A 15,117-nucleotide genomic window follows, 5' to 3' on the forward strand; every position below is an offset into this window, starting at 1 on the left:
ATTTTGGTCACTGTGGGACTTTTTTGTTATTTAGTATACTTCTGGAATAAACCTGTCATTTAGTGTACTTCTTGAATAGACCTAGTGTTGGAAATGGCTGCATCAGAGGATATGAACAGTTGGATAACTTTAATTACAAATTATTTTCCAGAATGTTTGGATCAGTTCTGTGGTCTACTAGTAGTGTATCTGTCTTTCCATAATACCTCCAACACTGACTGTCTTTTGTTGTCTTTGTTGATTTGACATACTTAAGGTAAAACCTCAGAGCTGTTAGTTTTAATTTTAATTATTATTATTGAATTGGACCAGTTTTTATATATGTTTGTTCTCCTGGGTGTTTTCACTTAACTTTGCATCAGTTAAAATTCTCTAATTTCTTTGAAATCATGTCTTTCATAATTTCTTATGTCCCAATAATATAATACATTCTTCTACCACAGTTTATTTAGCCATTCCCCATTTGATTGGTACCCCCTTAGATTTTAGATCTTTGCTTTTCCCCACCTTTTAACTTCAACTATTCTCTCCTTCCCCGATATTAGCACCCCCCCACTCACTTATTTAGCTGTGAAGGGTGTGTGTGTGTGTGTGTGTGTGTGTGTGTGTGTGTGTGTGTGTGTGTGTGTGTGTGTGTGTATCTGTCACTCAGCTGTACTTTTTCTGGTTCAGTTACGAGTTAAGTTGATCTGAAAGGACACTTTTCCCCCATCAGAATGTTAATACGGAATCATCATATAACTGCTTCCAGTTGCTCAAGTTAATTTGCCTTTTTAGGTTTCTCTTGAGTCTTGTGATTGCATTTCAAAATTCCTATTCAACTCTGATTTTTCATTAAAATTGCTGGAAAGTCCCCCATTAAAGGTCCATTTTGTAGCATTATGGTTAGCTTTGCAGGACAAATTATTCTTACCTTTTTAAATATATTATTCCATGATCTCTTGTTTGTAGTTGAAACTTGAATCTTGTATGATTCTGATTGTGGAACATTAGTATTTGACTCCTTGCATCTTTCAGTATTTTTTCTTTGACATGGAGATTCTAGACTTCAGTTATATGATTTGTGGCACTTTGCCTTCCTGAAGGTGACCGGTGGATTCTTTCTATCTTTACTTTATTCTTTGTTTCTAATAAATTTGGGCAGTTTGCAGCTATGGTTTTTTGGAATACAGTGATCAGGATTTATAAAAAGAAAATCATGGTTTTTTAGAGAGCCCAGTAATACTTAAATTATACCTTCATGTCCTATTCTCCAGGTCAGTGTTTTTTATATATATATATATATATATATATATATATATATATATATATATATATGTATCAGTCCCCTTACATTTTCTTCTTCTTTTTTTAATCTCTTTATTTTATTTTCATATTTTCCTAATTCTTTTTAGTTCTAATTCTTCCTATCTCATGGAGTCATTGATTTCTCTTTGGTTTATTCTGATTTTCAGGGAGTACATTTCTTGGGTAAAGTTTATTACTTTTTTTTTGTAAGTTTATTCTAATTCAAGATTTTTAAATTTAGTTTTAAAAAGTTTTTTGCATCATTTCTTCTAGATATTCATGTCAACTTTGTGGGAAATACTTTTTTTCTTCGTGCCTTTGGGCATTTGTTACAGAATTACTATTTCCTTCTAGATTAGATTTTGGGGCAGTTTGTGTATACAATAATTATTTATAGTGGTCAGTGTCTTCTTCCATTGACTTATATTTCCAGACTTAATTCCTGAATTGAAGATTTGTGCCAAGACTAGTCTATATCCCCTGTTGTACTTTTAGATGGAGTGGTTGGCCCTGATTGGTCCCAACCTGGATCTCCTGGGTTCCTATATTGACTTCTGCCTCTTTGGATCAGGTCCCTCCTAAATATTTGAAGTTCAGAGTATTGAGTCTTCTAAGCCCTCTATATTGTCTAAGAAATGTCTGAATGCTGTTTCTTCTGAACTGGTCATTGTAACTCTAGGTGACTTCCAAAGCCCATTCTGTGGGTTCCTGACTACCTTGGGGACAGTTTCTATTTCCCCTGCTTTTGAGTATTGAATCTTACAAGGTTCATGTATCTCTGGCCTGATTGTACTTGGAAGCTGTTGGCTTGTTCATGCTGGTGCTAGGTCCATTGGTGATTCCCTTTGCTGTAATTGTTTATGGTTTTCTGGCTAACTTTTTTTGTGATTCTGGAATGGGAAAATCATGGTAATTTTTCAGATTTCTTGATCATTTTTTACACTGATGCGTTATTTTTAGACAGTGTTAAATCAATATGTATTGACTGATATCACATCTAAGTATTTAAAGGAAAAGCTATTGGAAATGCAGAAAGTTCTACATAGAAACACAGTATTTATAGGTTATTTAAATGATTTTGATAGCTGCTTTCAGATCTTTTTGTAAAAATTCATTTAGTATTTTATTTTTTCCCAGTTACATGCAAAAACAATTTTTAACATTCATTTTTATAACTTTGAGTTCCAAATTCTCTACTTTTCTTCCTCCCCCACCTCACTTCATTGAGAAGGCAAGCAATTTGATACAGGTTATACATGTGTAGTCATGTAAACATTTCCATAGTAGTCATGTTGTGAAAGAAAACATAGACCAAAAAAAAAAATGTAAAAAAAGTAAAGTTCAAAAAGTATTCTTCAATCTGTATTCAGACACCATCAATTCTTTCTGTGGGGATGGATAGCATTTTTCATCCTAAGTCCTTCAGAGTTGTCTTTGATCATTATGTTGCTGAGAATAACCAAGTCATTCACAGCTGAGCATTCTATAATATTGCCATTACTTTGTACACAGTACATTTCACTTTGCATCAGCTCATATAAGACTTTCCAGGTTTTTCCGAGAGCATCCTGCTCATAATTTCTTGTAGCACAGTAGTATTCCATCATAATCATATACCAGAATTTGTTCAGCCATTCTCAAATTTATGGGCATCTCCTCAGTTTACAATTCTTTGCTACCAGAAAAGAGCTGCTATAAATATTTTTGTATATATTCGTTCTTTTCCTTCATTGTCTCTTTTGGGATGCAGACCTTGTAGTGGTATTGCTAGGTCAAAGGGTATGCTTGGTTTTATAGCCCTTTGAACATAGTTCCAAATTTTTCTACAGAATGGTTGAATAAGTTTACAACTCTACCAACAGTGCATTAATTATGCTGGTGTATTTTATAGGTTCTTATTGAAGCAGGTACATGGAATCTGGGTTTTTGTTCAGGCAGGCAACCATCTTATCAGGAAGTCCTGGTTCTTAATTTTTTAAATACAAGATATTATAAACTTGGTTTACTATGTCTGATTGTAGTTTAAATTTTTAAATATTTGTGACAAGATATATTTGTGTAAAATTGTATTTAAATGCTAAGCAGCTATGATTCTTGAATAATAACATTGCATCTCTCCTTTATTATTGGAAAGTAACTTTATGATATTTTTAAGATTGAAGGAAGAACTCTCTGCCAACTCTGCTCTTGCACATAAGCTGAAAGAAGATCTTCAGCATAAAGAAGAAGACTATGTTGATTTGAAAGAGAAATTTGCAGATGCCAAAAAGCAAATTGAGCAAGTACAGAAAGAGGTAAATTGTTTCAGATTGGTCACAATTTTTTTTATCAAATGGATATAATATTGTAAAATAGTTTTAGCAATGGAGTCCTTTACCTCCAAAGTCAAGATTTTCAAAAAAAGCTTTAATTAGTGATAATTAATATGTTTAGAACCTAAAATATTAGAATTAGGATTAAGAACTTTTCAGAAGTCTGAAAGAAAAAATTAATTGCATGGCTTATAAAAGAAACAAGGAACAATTTTAAAAAGTCAGCCTACAGAGGTGAAAATTGTTTCAACCTAAACTAATCACGGTCACAATGTAACAAAGTGTTAGATCATTAGTGAAAAAAATCACAATTCTTCAGTTTTGTATTTTGCCTAGTAATGGGAAAGAAAAGTAAAAAGTAAAAAAAGTAAAAAAGTAAAAAAAGAAAAATGGAAGCAGGGTAATAAAAAGGTAGGAAAAGAAGGAAAGAGAAAATGCAAGATTTATACCTTTCTACTGTGGAGCCAATGTCTTGTCCCATTGGCTGAGGCTGTTCGTTTGGCACTTGAAAGGCAGTGTTAAACCCTGATGATAACTCTATTTTTATTTCAGGTACTATTCTTCAAATGGTTAGTTACTCTTAGGAATTTTTGAATTAAGGTAAAATCTGTGTTATTGAACAATTTACCAATGACAAGTAAAGACCATGAAAAACATAGTAATACACAGAAGTTTATTCATTGTAATTCAGTCACCTCATGAGGAAAACCAAAAGAACCTAAAGATAGCTTAGTCAGCAAATATTTGACTTGTCAGTGCAGAATTGTGGTGGCCAAACGGAACATCCAGTAAAAATATAAACTGTGTGTAAAGTTTTGTGGAGAAGGATGGTGGAAGAGTATGAGTAGTATCACTTCACAGAGCATGGAGAAACGATGGCAGGTAAAATCAGTTTGATTTTAAAAGCTTGGCAAGAGACCCAACTAAGAGTTATCTTGAGGGCGGGTGAAAGACAGCAAACAGAACAAAAATGGAAAAGATCTGCAGGTATTTTTATGACAAATTTTCTCTGTCAAATATTAGAACCACTTCACTTGGTCTCTAATATCCTAGGGCTGAGTGTGCTTAGGTAGACGTGGCACCAAAGACAAAAATGGTGGGAAAATCACCTGAATTAGACCAAGTGCTGTACAGAAACATCTTTGGCTACACATTTGCAAGAATCTTGAAAAATTGAGTCACAAGGTATTTGAAAAAAGGGAAAAAAACCCGAATTTGTGGAGTCAGTCATGAACCTTATTAATATTGAAGAAAGGCAATCAAAGAAACACCAATCACTACTAACCTATATAACGATTTTCTCATAAAAATGTTTATGAGTCACCTGGATAGAGCATTCTTAATATTAGTAGCATTCATAAATGATAGTGCTTTGTATATCATATCTTCACACTCACAGAACTGGCTAGAAGATGTAGAGAATACAAGATATCAAGTACTATTATTAGCTTTTATAAAAAACAAAGCATTTGACTTAACAGAGTGAAATGCCTCTTAAAGACTTTCTTCTACCAAGTAATCTCCCATGTGCATCATCATCATTGATTCCTAGATCATGATGTAGAATTAGATGGGTTGTACGTGTGTGACAATGTGAATGGCTGAGATGAACAATGCAAATGACAAGTTGCTTCCCGAATTAAGTAGGAGCACAGGTTAGATTGTCTCTAAGAAATTCCATAGCTCCTATAAAAGAAAAAGAGGGAAAAAATCAGTAAAACTGTTCAGAACATCGAAAAATCGGAAAATAATATGCACTATTACACATCTATGAACCTCCCATCTCTGTCATTTGTTTTGGACGTCACACTCACTTTCAAATATGTTCCCTTCCTCCTTCTTTATAATGTAGGCCTTTCCTTGTAACATACTTTTTTTTTTTTAGTGGTGAAAAGCGAAACTAACCCTTAAACCAATTTGGAATAGTATTATACAATATTCCAAATCCATGTTCCCCTCCTCCTCGAAGAAAGGAAAGAAATTTATTTTTTCATCTCTTCTTTGGGGCCAAGCATGGTTTTCACATTTACAGAGTGTTTGGTTTTTCTTCTTTTTCAGTGTTGTTTTGCTTATGTATATTATTTTCATGTTTCTGCTTTCTTCACATTGCATCAGTTCATGTAAGTCTTCCCCTTTTTCTTTTATATCTTTGTCATAGTTCTCTGTACTATTGTATTGTATGAAGGCTTTTTCCCCCAATTAACCTATTCCCTTCTTATCTTAATTACACTAGTTTATTTATTGCAAAAACATTTTAATTTTGTGTAATTGAAGTTATTTATTTTATCTTTTATGGCTGCTTAAATCCCTTGTTTGGCTAAGAACTCCTAACCATAGCTGTGAAGGTTGCCATATTTTCTAATATTTTAAAATTTTGACTTTGAATGTTTAGATCACTTAGTCATTTTAAGCTGTGGTATATAATGTAAGATGTTAGTCCAAAATCTGATTCTGCCAAGACTGTTTTCTAGTTTTCCCACAATCTTCCAAGTAATTTTTGTTCTTGGATTTTAGTTCATTTGTTTTTTTTTTTCCTTTGGAGGCAATTGCGGTCAAGTGACTTGCCGAGGATCACGTAACTGGATTGGCACTCAAATCCTCCTGACTCTAGGGCTGGTGCTCTATCCACTGTGCCATGTTGATACTGCTGAGTTCATTTGATTTTGATTCTTCCTTATCTAGCCTACTCATTGAACTGCTTTTTCGTTGTTTTAACCAGGGTTCATCTTTTTAAAAAACAAAACCCAAAAAGTTTTGATATCTTTTTGTCTTTATACTTTACCCTTAAGGAAGTGATTTTCTACCCTTCCTCTAGACTGAACCCTGTTTTGTAACAAAGAAAAACAATTAAGTAGATACATCGGATAGGAAAGCCTTGATTGATAAAATATGTATTAGTCTCCCACCTCTGTACTTGTTGTATTATTTTTTTTTTTATTTTGTAATGTTTAACAATCACTGCCATACAATTGTGATTTTATCCCCCCCATTCCCCCCCTCCCTCCCCACGACTGCATACAATTCTGTATAGATTCTACATATACTTTCCTATTGAGTATATTTTCACTATAGTCATGCTATGTAGTCAGACTAAGATAAATGAAAGAAATCATATAACAAATCAGAACATGATACACAAACACATCCACATACACAAACATGATCTGCTACAATATGTGAGTGACTTCCATATTTCTCTCTCTGAGTGTGGCAGGCATTTTGCCTTGAGATCCTCCATTGGGATTTTTTTTTTTTTTTTTGGTAAGAAGTTCTTGTGTTATTACAAAAATCTAAGTCTACCAGAAAAAACTCTCACACACTGTGGCTGTTGCTGTGCATAAAGTTCTCCTGGTTCTGCTCCTTTCACTCAGCATCAGGTCATATAAGTCCTTCCAGGCCTCTCTGAAGTCTTCTTGTTCATCATTTCTTATGGCACAATAGTACTCCATTACATTCATATACCATAATTTATTCAGCCATTCCCCAATTGATGGACATCCCCTTGACTTCCAGTTTTTGGCAACTACATAGAGTGCTGCTATAAATATTTTTGTACATGTGGGACCCTTTCCCATTTTTATGATCTCTTGGGGATATAGTCCTAGTAGCGATATTGCTGGGTCAAAGGGTATGCACATTTTTGTAGCCCTGTGGGCATAGTTCCAAATTGCTCTCCAGAATGGTTGGATGCGCTCGCAGCTCCACCAACAATGAATTAGTGTTCCAACTCTCCCACATCCTCTCCAGCATTTATCATTTTCTTGTTCTGTCATGTTTGCCAATCTTATAGGTGTGATTCCCACCTCTGTACTTGGAAAGAGGTTTTTTCCATTGCTCAAGAGTTCAGCTTCATTTTAGTGATTTCTTTGTTTGCATTATTGTTGTCTTGATTCTGCCTGTTTCTTCAGTTCATAGTAATCTTTTCATGTTTCAGTTCTTCCTGTTTGTCATTTCTTACTGCACAGTAATAACCCATTATGTTCATATTTCTTTTTTTCTGCCTTTCTCACATCAGTAAGCACCACTTTGTTTTTAATTCTAATCACAAAAATCCTTCTATGAACATTTTATCCTATATTGGACCTTTGATTCTTCTTTGACTTTCTTGAACCATAGCCTCAGTTGTAGGTTTACATGGTCAAAAGGCACAGACAGTTCAATCCCTTTTCTTGCATTTCTACAAGCTGGTATCTGCAGTGGTTGGACCATTTCTTAGCTTCACCAATAGTGCATTACTGTTAAATTTGATCTTTTCAATACCAATATTTTACTAGTATTGTGTGATTATGAATCCTCAAATACTTGAGTCTCTGAAAAATTAAAAAAAAATAAGTAATTCAGAGGATAGTAGAATTGGTACCTAGTGTGTGTGCAGCCTCGAACAGATAACAAATAAGAAATCTGCAAGAAAACCTGATGGAAGGGTAGTATTGGGCAGATGTAAGAGCAAAAAACATATGGCCAAGACGCATGGTGATTATAAGTAGGCAGCTACATACTCCAATACTAAAAGAAAGCAAGGGAGGCTTTCACTGTGGAGAATTCCTCTTATGATGAACTCTTAAAAACCCTACGACAATTAATGCATTAACAAATATAGCAAAACATATTTAGCCAAATGTGTGTTCAGAAATCTTAAAAATAAGCAGTTCTAAACGCTGGAGAAAACAAATGTTATACGTAGAGTCAGCCTTACTGTAACATTTACATAACTTTGAAAAATTCATAAAATCTTCTAAACTACAAAAATGACTTTTCTGCATTACAGAAAAAGCCTTGGTAAGCCAAAATTTAGTAGTTAAGTAGGGCCCTCTGAATGTTCTGACCCAAGCCAAACTAAACTAAGATGAAGACATGTCAAAAAAAGTTCTATTTGCCCACACAGTTGTTAGAAAACTAAATCCCAAATATAAAGATGGACTGTTAATTTCATGAGGAACAGCAATTTCTGCCAGCAAGACTAATTTGCAGTTGTAGAAAGGGGACCATTTTTAAAAAATATTAATTTTATTTATTTTTAGTGTTCTATAATCACTACCATATAACTTAGATTTTTTTTCCCCTCTCTCCCCAAGACGGCATACAATTTTATATAGGATCTACACATACATTCCTATTAAAAACATTTTCGCTGTATTTATGCTGTGTAGAAGAATTATAATGAATGGAGGAAATCATATAACAAACCAAAACGTAATACATACAAAAAAATGATCTGCTATATTCTGCGATTGAATTCCATAGTTCTTTCTCTGGATGTGGAAGGCATTTTGCCTTAGAAGACCTTTGGGAAATTTTTTTTAAGTCCTTGCATTGCTATGAATTTCCATGTCTACCAGAAAAAACTTTTGCACACTGTGGTTGTTGCTGTGCACAAAGTTCTCCTGGTTCTGCTCCTTTCACTCAGCATCAGATCATATAAGTCTTTCCAGGCCTCTCTGAAGTCTTGTTCATCATTTCTTATAGGGCAATAATATTCCATTACGTTCATATACCATAATTTATTCAGCCATTCCCCAATTGATGGACATCCCCTTGATTTCCATTTTTTGGCCACCACAAAGAGTGCTGCTATAAATATTTTTGTACATGTGGGACTCTTTCCCATTTTTATGATCTCTTGAGGATACAGTCGTAGAAGCAGTATTGCTGGGTCAAAGGGTATGCACATTTTTGTAGCCCTTTGGGCATAGTTCCAAATTGCTCTCCAGAATGGTTGGATCAGTTCACAACTCCACCAACAATGTGTTAGTGTTCCAACTCTCCCACATCCTCTCCAACATTTATCATCTTCCTGTTCTGTCATGTTTGCCAATCTGATAGGTGTGATGTAGTACCTCAGAGTTGTTTTGATTTGCATCTCTTTAACCAAAAGTGATTTAGAGCATTTTTTTCATGATTATAGATATCTTTAATTTCTTCCTCTGAAAATTCCCTGTACATATCCCTTGACCATTTATCAACTGGGGAATGACTTGTATTTTTGTACATTTGATTCAGTTCTCTATATATTCTAGAAATGAGACCTTTATCCCTGACATTAGCTATAAAAATTCTTTCCCAATTTTCTACATGCCTCCGAATTTTGGTGGCATTGGGTTTGGTTGTGCAAAAACTTTTCAGTTTAATGTAATCAAAATTATCCATCTTACACTTCATAATGCTTTCTATCTCTTAAAAGCAGACCCTTTTAAAATTTCTTTAGATTTTTTTTAAACCACGATTGCCTTTCCTGAAAACACAATTTTATTTTAAATTCATATTCTAATTACATCTAAATGAAACCATGCTAGCCCAATTCTTTATATCTGAATAGTTATCACTTATTATTTCATGGAGCATTCAGGTGAGACCCCAAATACTTCTATTTGTAAAGAAATGCATTTCTTTAATTACTCAGATACATGAGATGAGTTGGAAATGACTGGTCTTTTCAATATATGTACAAATTTATATCAAACTATATTGCAACATATTCATGTGTCATATGAAACAGAGAGGCTCCAAATCCTGTTGTTTTGAGTTGAGACATAGTTCACAAGTTAAAGATACCTGATCTGCACTTACAGTGACTGACCTGGGGAACATCCATTTAAATTTCTACATGTTCTGAATAACCTTTGTGAAAAATGTTGAAATAGGAAACACTGTCCCTCTCTCCCACTTCCCCCAATTAAGGAATTCTTAGGGTTTGTTTTTTATTGACTAATCACGGGATTTTTGCCCTCATGACTTTCTGTAGTTAACAATAATGACTTCTGCTGAATCTCCAAAACAAACTCTTTTTGCTGACCCCTCTCATGTTTAAGATCATCTACTTTTTAAATTTTCTTCACATTTTTTACTCAGTTCTATTACAGCCTTTTCTTGATGAAATGGACACAATGAAAGGTTCTTCAGTGGTAAAGCTTTTGATGTTGAAATCATCTTTAGGTTCTGGAGGGAAATCTTTTGGAAAATAGATTGTGGTTCTTCTCTTCATAATACAGTTTTTCTCCTATTTTCTGAATTTGAGCAACAAAATAATAGTATTTTTAATATTTTCCTTCTGATCTGCTAGCTGATGAGAGATTATTCAGCAATAAAAGTTAATTAAGGTGCCTTCTGCCCAGACATCCTTGTCAAGCATTCTGGGGGTAGGATGTGAAGGGCAGAAGGATGACAACTGTTACACTCAGTGCTTGCTCCCAGGATGGCAGCCAGCAGCGCTGGGATCCAAGGAACATCCAGCCTCCCAATTTGCTACTTTCCACTTCTCCTTATGGGAGACTTGTAGGAAGACATGAACTCTGTAGAGGAATGAAGAGGCTTAGATGGGTTGCAGTCTGCATAGTTGGAGGAAGTATCCATATCAATGTGATCACAGATATATTTGAGAATTTAAATACAAGTTAGAAAGCTATAAAATTGTCTTTTTTTGATACAAGATCTTGTAACAAGAACTATCAACTGCAGAACCAACACACTTTGAAAGAGGCTTAATAATGTAAATTTCATTATTCTATTGGATGACTTTAGTTAAAATAAAATAAAGCTGAAAGAAAAAAGTTAGATCATTTCTAAAACCTTACACAAGAAAGCAAAACATTTCAGAAGAGAATGAGAGATAGGAAATTAAAAGTAAAATTGGAATAGAAATGTTTGAAACTGGAGATGATCTGAAAAATAGACTTGTGAAAAATACTAGTTAAACTTCGAGCAGTGGTAGAAATATAAATATTAATCACTTCGAGAGTGGAATAAACCTAAATACTAACTCAGTTTTTATTCAAAAATCAAAACTATGCTTTCACCAGGTTGTACTTAGAGAAGTTTAGAAAGAGAGAAGTTCAGAAATTCTTGGGAAACGGTAGGTAAAAATGATGAAGATCCCATTGCTTTAACTCCTTTCCACATTGTCCCCCCTTGGTTTCTGCCTCCTGTTGCCTTTGAGACAAACTGAATTCCTTTCTGTATTCCCCCAGCATAAGTGATCTAGTTGCAATTTTAGATTTGCATTTTAATTATCAGCCTCTATACTTGCTGATTCTAAGAGGTATCCTCTGGAATAGATCATTAGCATCAAACTCAGATGGAAATGGTCACCAGTCTGTACATAAGGATCCCTGCTGGCTGCCTATTTACTTGGTTTTGAAATGTAGTATTGTCTTTGTTTTATTGTATTTTTATTTTGTTAATATTTTTACATTTTAATCTGATTTGTACCTAACTTTGGAATGTTGTGGACTAAATGTGCCCTATGGACAATGTGTTTCACACCTCTGTTCTAGGTAACAAAGATAAAAATAAACAATAGATTAGCCCTGATCATATATATTTTTATCTCTATAAATAGATGGACTATAGATGAGACCTGAGAAATCTTAGACTTAGGTATATCTAGTCTTAGTTCAGCCATCGTCCTTGCTGTACGTCTTCCTATGTCAGTCAGTATAATGAATTAGGTCTTTCATTTTAAGATGACTTATAGATATTGGATTTCTAGATTTTAAGTAATTTTGTAGTTGAACTACTTTGGTTAAAGAGTCTACTAATTTAGTGTAATATGCTTTTTATTGTTTGGTTAAGGTGATTTACTGTCATTATTATTAGTAATCATTTGTAAATACACTTTTAACAATCGATTCACTTATTACTTCTGAATTCAAATAGACTAAACTTCTCATTGCTTTAAGAATACTCTAATAGCAACCATTATCCTATGCTCATAATACAGCAAGTGAAGGTAGTACTACAGAACCTAGTGCTGAAAGAAACCTTAGAGATCATTTAGTCCAATTAACATCATTTCACAAATGAGAAAACTGGCCCAGAGAGGGGAAGTTATTTGCTCAGTATTACACAAATAGAAAGTAATAAACCTGGTAATCAAATTCAAACCTTCTTACTCCAGCTTCAGTATTCTTTTCATTGTACCATGCTTATATCCAGGAGTGGTATTAGAGAGAAAGAATAATTAACTTGGAGTTATAAATTCTTGCAGAATTATAGCATTGGAAGGGACCTTTGAAGTCATTGAGTTCAACTCATGATTTTACCGATAAGGATAAATTTTACAGATAAATCCACTAATCTTTACACTGGATTATTCATATGATTAAAAATTTTTCCATTACATAAAAGTATTTTCTTGATTCCTATAGAATTTATTTAAAAAGTTTGTTTCTTAGAACAATGTAAAATGAAAATGTATGTTGATTTGTCTGTATTCTGTTAGAGTAATGAGGAATAATCTTGACACCTTATATGGTGATGGAATGTATGATTTTCTAATATCTATAAAAATATATAAATATTTTAAAGATGATCAAGATTGTTACTTATTTCTTTAAAAAGTGCTCAATTTATTTAATAAACATTACTCTTTGCAGATTTCTGTAATGCGTGACCAAGAGAAATTACTGAGGAGTAAAGTTAATGAACTTGAAAAAATTAAAAACCAATTTTCCCAGGAATTAGATATCAAACAGCGAACAATTCAACAGCTTAAGGTAATGTGTTTCTTTTTTGAGATTTAAATGATTTCTCTTGGCTGTAGTTTAATATTTGGTAAAATGCAGAAGCAAATTATTTCAGGATTTTTTTTAATAGCAGGTCTTTTTTAAGCTTTATTTTAGAAAAGAAAATTTACTTATTTAAATTAAACGTTCCTTAGCTCTTGGGCTGGAGAAAGCTTTTAATTCAGTTAATTCAATTTGATTTGACAAACATTTATTAAGTTTTTATTATGTGCATATTGTTGTGTTAGGTCTTGGGAGTAGATACAAAATTAAAATAAGATACTATCTGTTACCTCATGGAGTCTTAGTTGGGAGATGTGGCATATATGCCACATATATGCAGACCACTATAAAAGAATACTTTAAAGGCAAACAGATTTCTATGAGGTGGAATGGGGCAGGCTGAGGGATCTGGGAAATATTTGTGAAAGAGGTAGTATTTAAGGCAGACTTTGAAGTCAGAATTCAATAAAGAAGTGGAAAAAGAAAAGACTTTTCATACACAGGGAGAATAATGTGAGCTGGGTACAGAGAATCATGAACTGAAGATTTTGGCTAAAGCCTAGCGTAGGAGTAACATGAAGTAAGCTTGTATCAGATTGTATAGCACCAGATTATACAGAGCCTTGGATGGCAGGCAATGGAGTTTGGATTTTACCTATAGACAGTAGGTAGCCACTGAAATTTTTGGGCAAAGAAATGACTTGACAAATCTTGACTTAAGGACAGTTAGTCTAGTAGTGGTGTGAAGACTGTATCCAAAGAGAGAGATACTGGAGACAGAATAGCCTCCTTTTTGGGAGGCTATTCTAATAGTCTGGTAGACTGATAATGAAGGCTTTTACCATGGTGGTAGGTGGCATTAAAAATAGGAGTGGAGAGTATTCCAATAGAGAGGTGACCAAGAGTGCCATATTCTTCAGAGAGTTCATAGAGGATGAAGACTGAAAAAAGCCATTTGATTTTACTTCTAGATGATTCATAGTGACCTTTGAGAAAGGAATTTCGATAAGAATCAAAGTTTGATTAAAAGAGATTGACAAGAAACTAGGTGGACATCTCATGTGTAAAAGTTTTAAGAGGTTTGGCCATGAAGAGAAGGGAAGAACTGGGGCAGTAGCTGGATGGGGAACAGAAGGATCGGGAACCTTTCTTAGAACTTAGACACCTGAGTCAGGGTGTAGGAAGGTGGGAAGGAAACTGTGGGGAAAAAAAATTTGAAGGTGCGGGAGAAAGGATGATTATTGGAATAAGGTCTTTGAAGAGTCTTGAGGGGATTGTTATCACGAGTGTAGTTGGAAGGATTAGTGTTGGCAAAGAGTAATAATAATCTTCCTTCATCCTGTCCCAGAGGAAGAGAGTGGATATTGCTGCTGAGAAATCAAGAGGGTTGGATGACCTCATTTGTCCCTATATATTGAGTCTGTTATCTGCTGAGGAGAGAAGAAACTGCTTGGAATAATCTGTATGAGGAATGAGAGAGGGAGTCCAAAAATTAGAGTAAGAGGATGACAGAGCAGCCGTGAGAGCTAAGCTTGTGCTCCATAAATTTATTCTGAGTAAAGTTAGCTTCATTTTTGTAACTTCTCCCAGTGCTGTTTAGCATCCTTGGAGCAGGAGTAGTTGCAGTTACCCAGGGTTACAGATTAACCAGCTGGAAGCAGAGATCTGAGAGGCAAGGTGGTAGCTAGTGAATTATTAAAATGTGCTAGCTGTCAAGGGATATGAAGAAAAAAAGGAAACCATTTTTGCCCTCAATAAACTTAGATTCAATTGGGAGGAAAACAGAATGTACATAGAAAATTAGATACAACTCTATCTATCTATCTCTCTATCTTTTCATCCATGTAGTAATGTCTAGTGACAAAGTATGGAAATCAGGGGATCCTGGGGAAATCAGGGTCAGCATTTTGTAGGAGCTGATGCTTAGAAGGATGTCAGTGATTTTTTTTTTTTGGAAGCCGAAGTAAGGAGGAGAGTGTATTCTAGACATGTATTGTGAACGGAAACAGCAAGCC

The 15,117-nt window shown here is 34.2% G+C and overlaps 1 protein-coding gene across 4 annotated transcripts in view; it reads left to right on the forward strand.

Annotated features, from left to right (window-relative positions):
- Window positions 1-15,117, forward strand: part of KIF20B (kinesin family member 20B) — a 101,700-nt gene that overhangs the window by 44,527 nt on the left and 42,056 nt on the right. For all 4 annotated transcript variants that reach the window (XM_072625006.1, XM_072625015.1, XM_072625023.1 and 1 more), the window contains 2 exons: window positions 3,443-3,581; window positions 12,971-13,090. In XM_072625006.1, coding sequence (XP_072481107.1) covers window positions 3,443-3,581; window positions 12,971-13,090 — 259 coding nt within the window. The remainder of the gene's footprint in view (window positions 1-3,442; window positions 3,582-12,970; window positions 13,091-15,117) is intronic.

This window comes from Notamacropus eugenii, chromosome 1 (genome assembly GCF_028372415.1).
Source record: "Notamacropus eugenii isolate mMacEug1 chromosome 1, mMacEug1.pri_v2, whole genome shotgun sequence".
NCBI lineage: Eukaryota > Metazoa > Chordata > Mammalia > Diprotodontia > Macropodidae > Notamacropus > Notamacropus eugenii.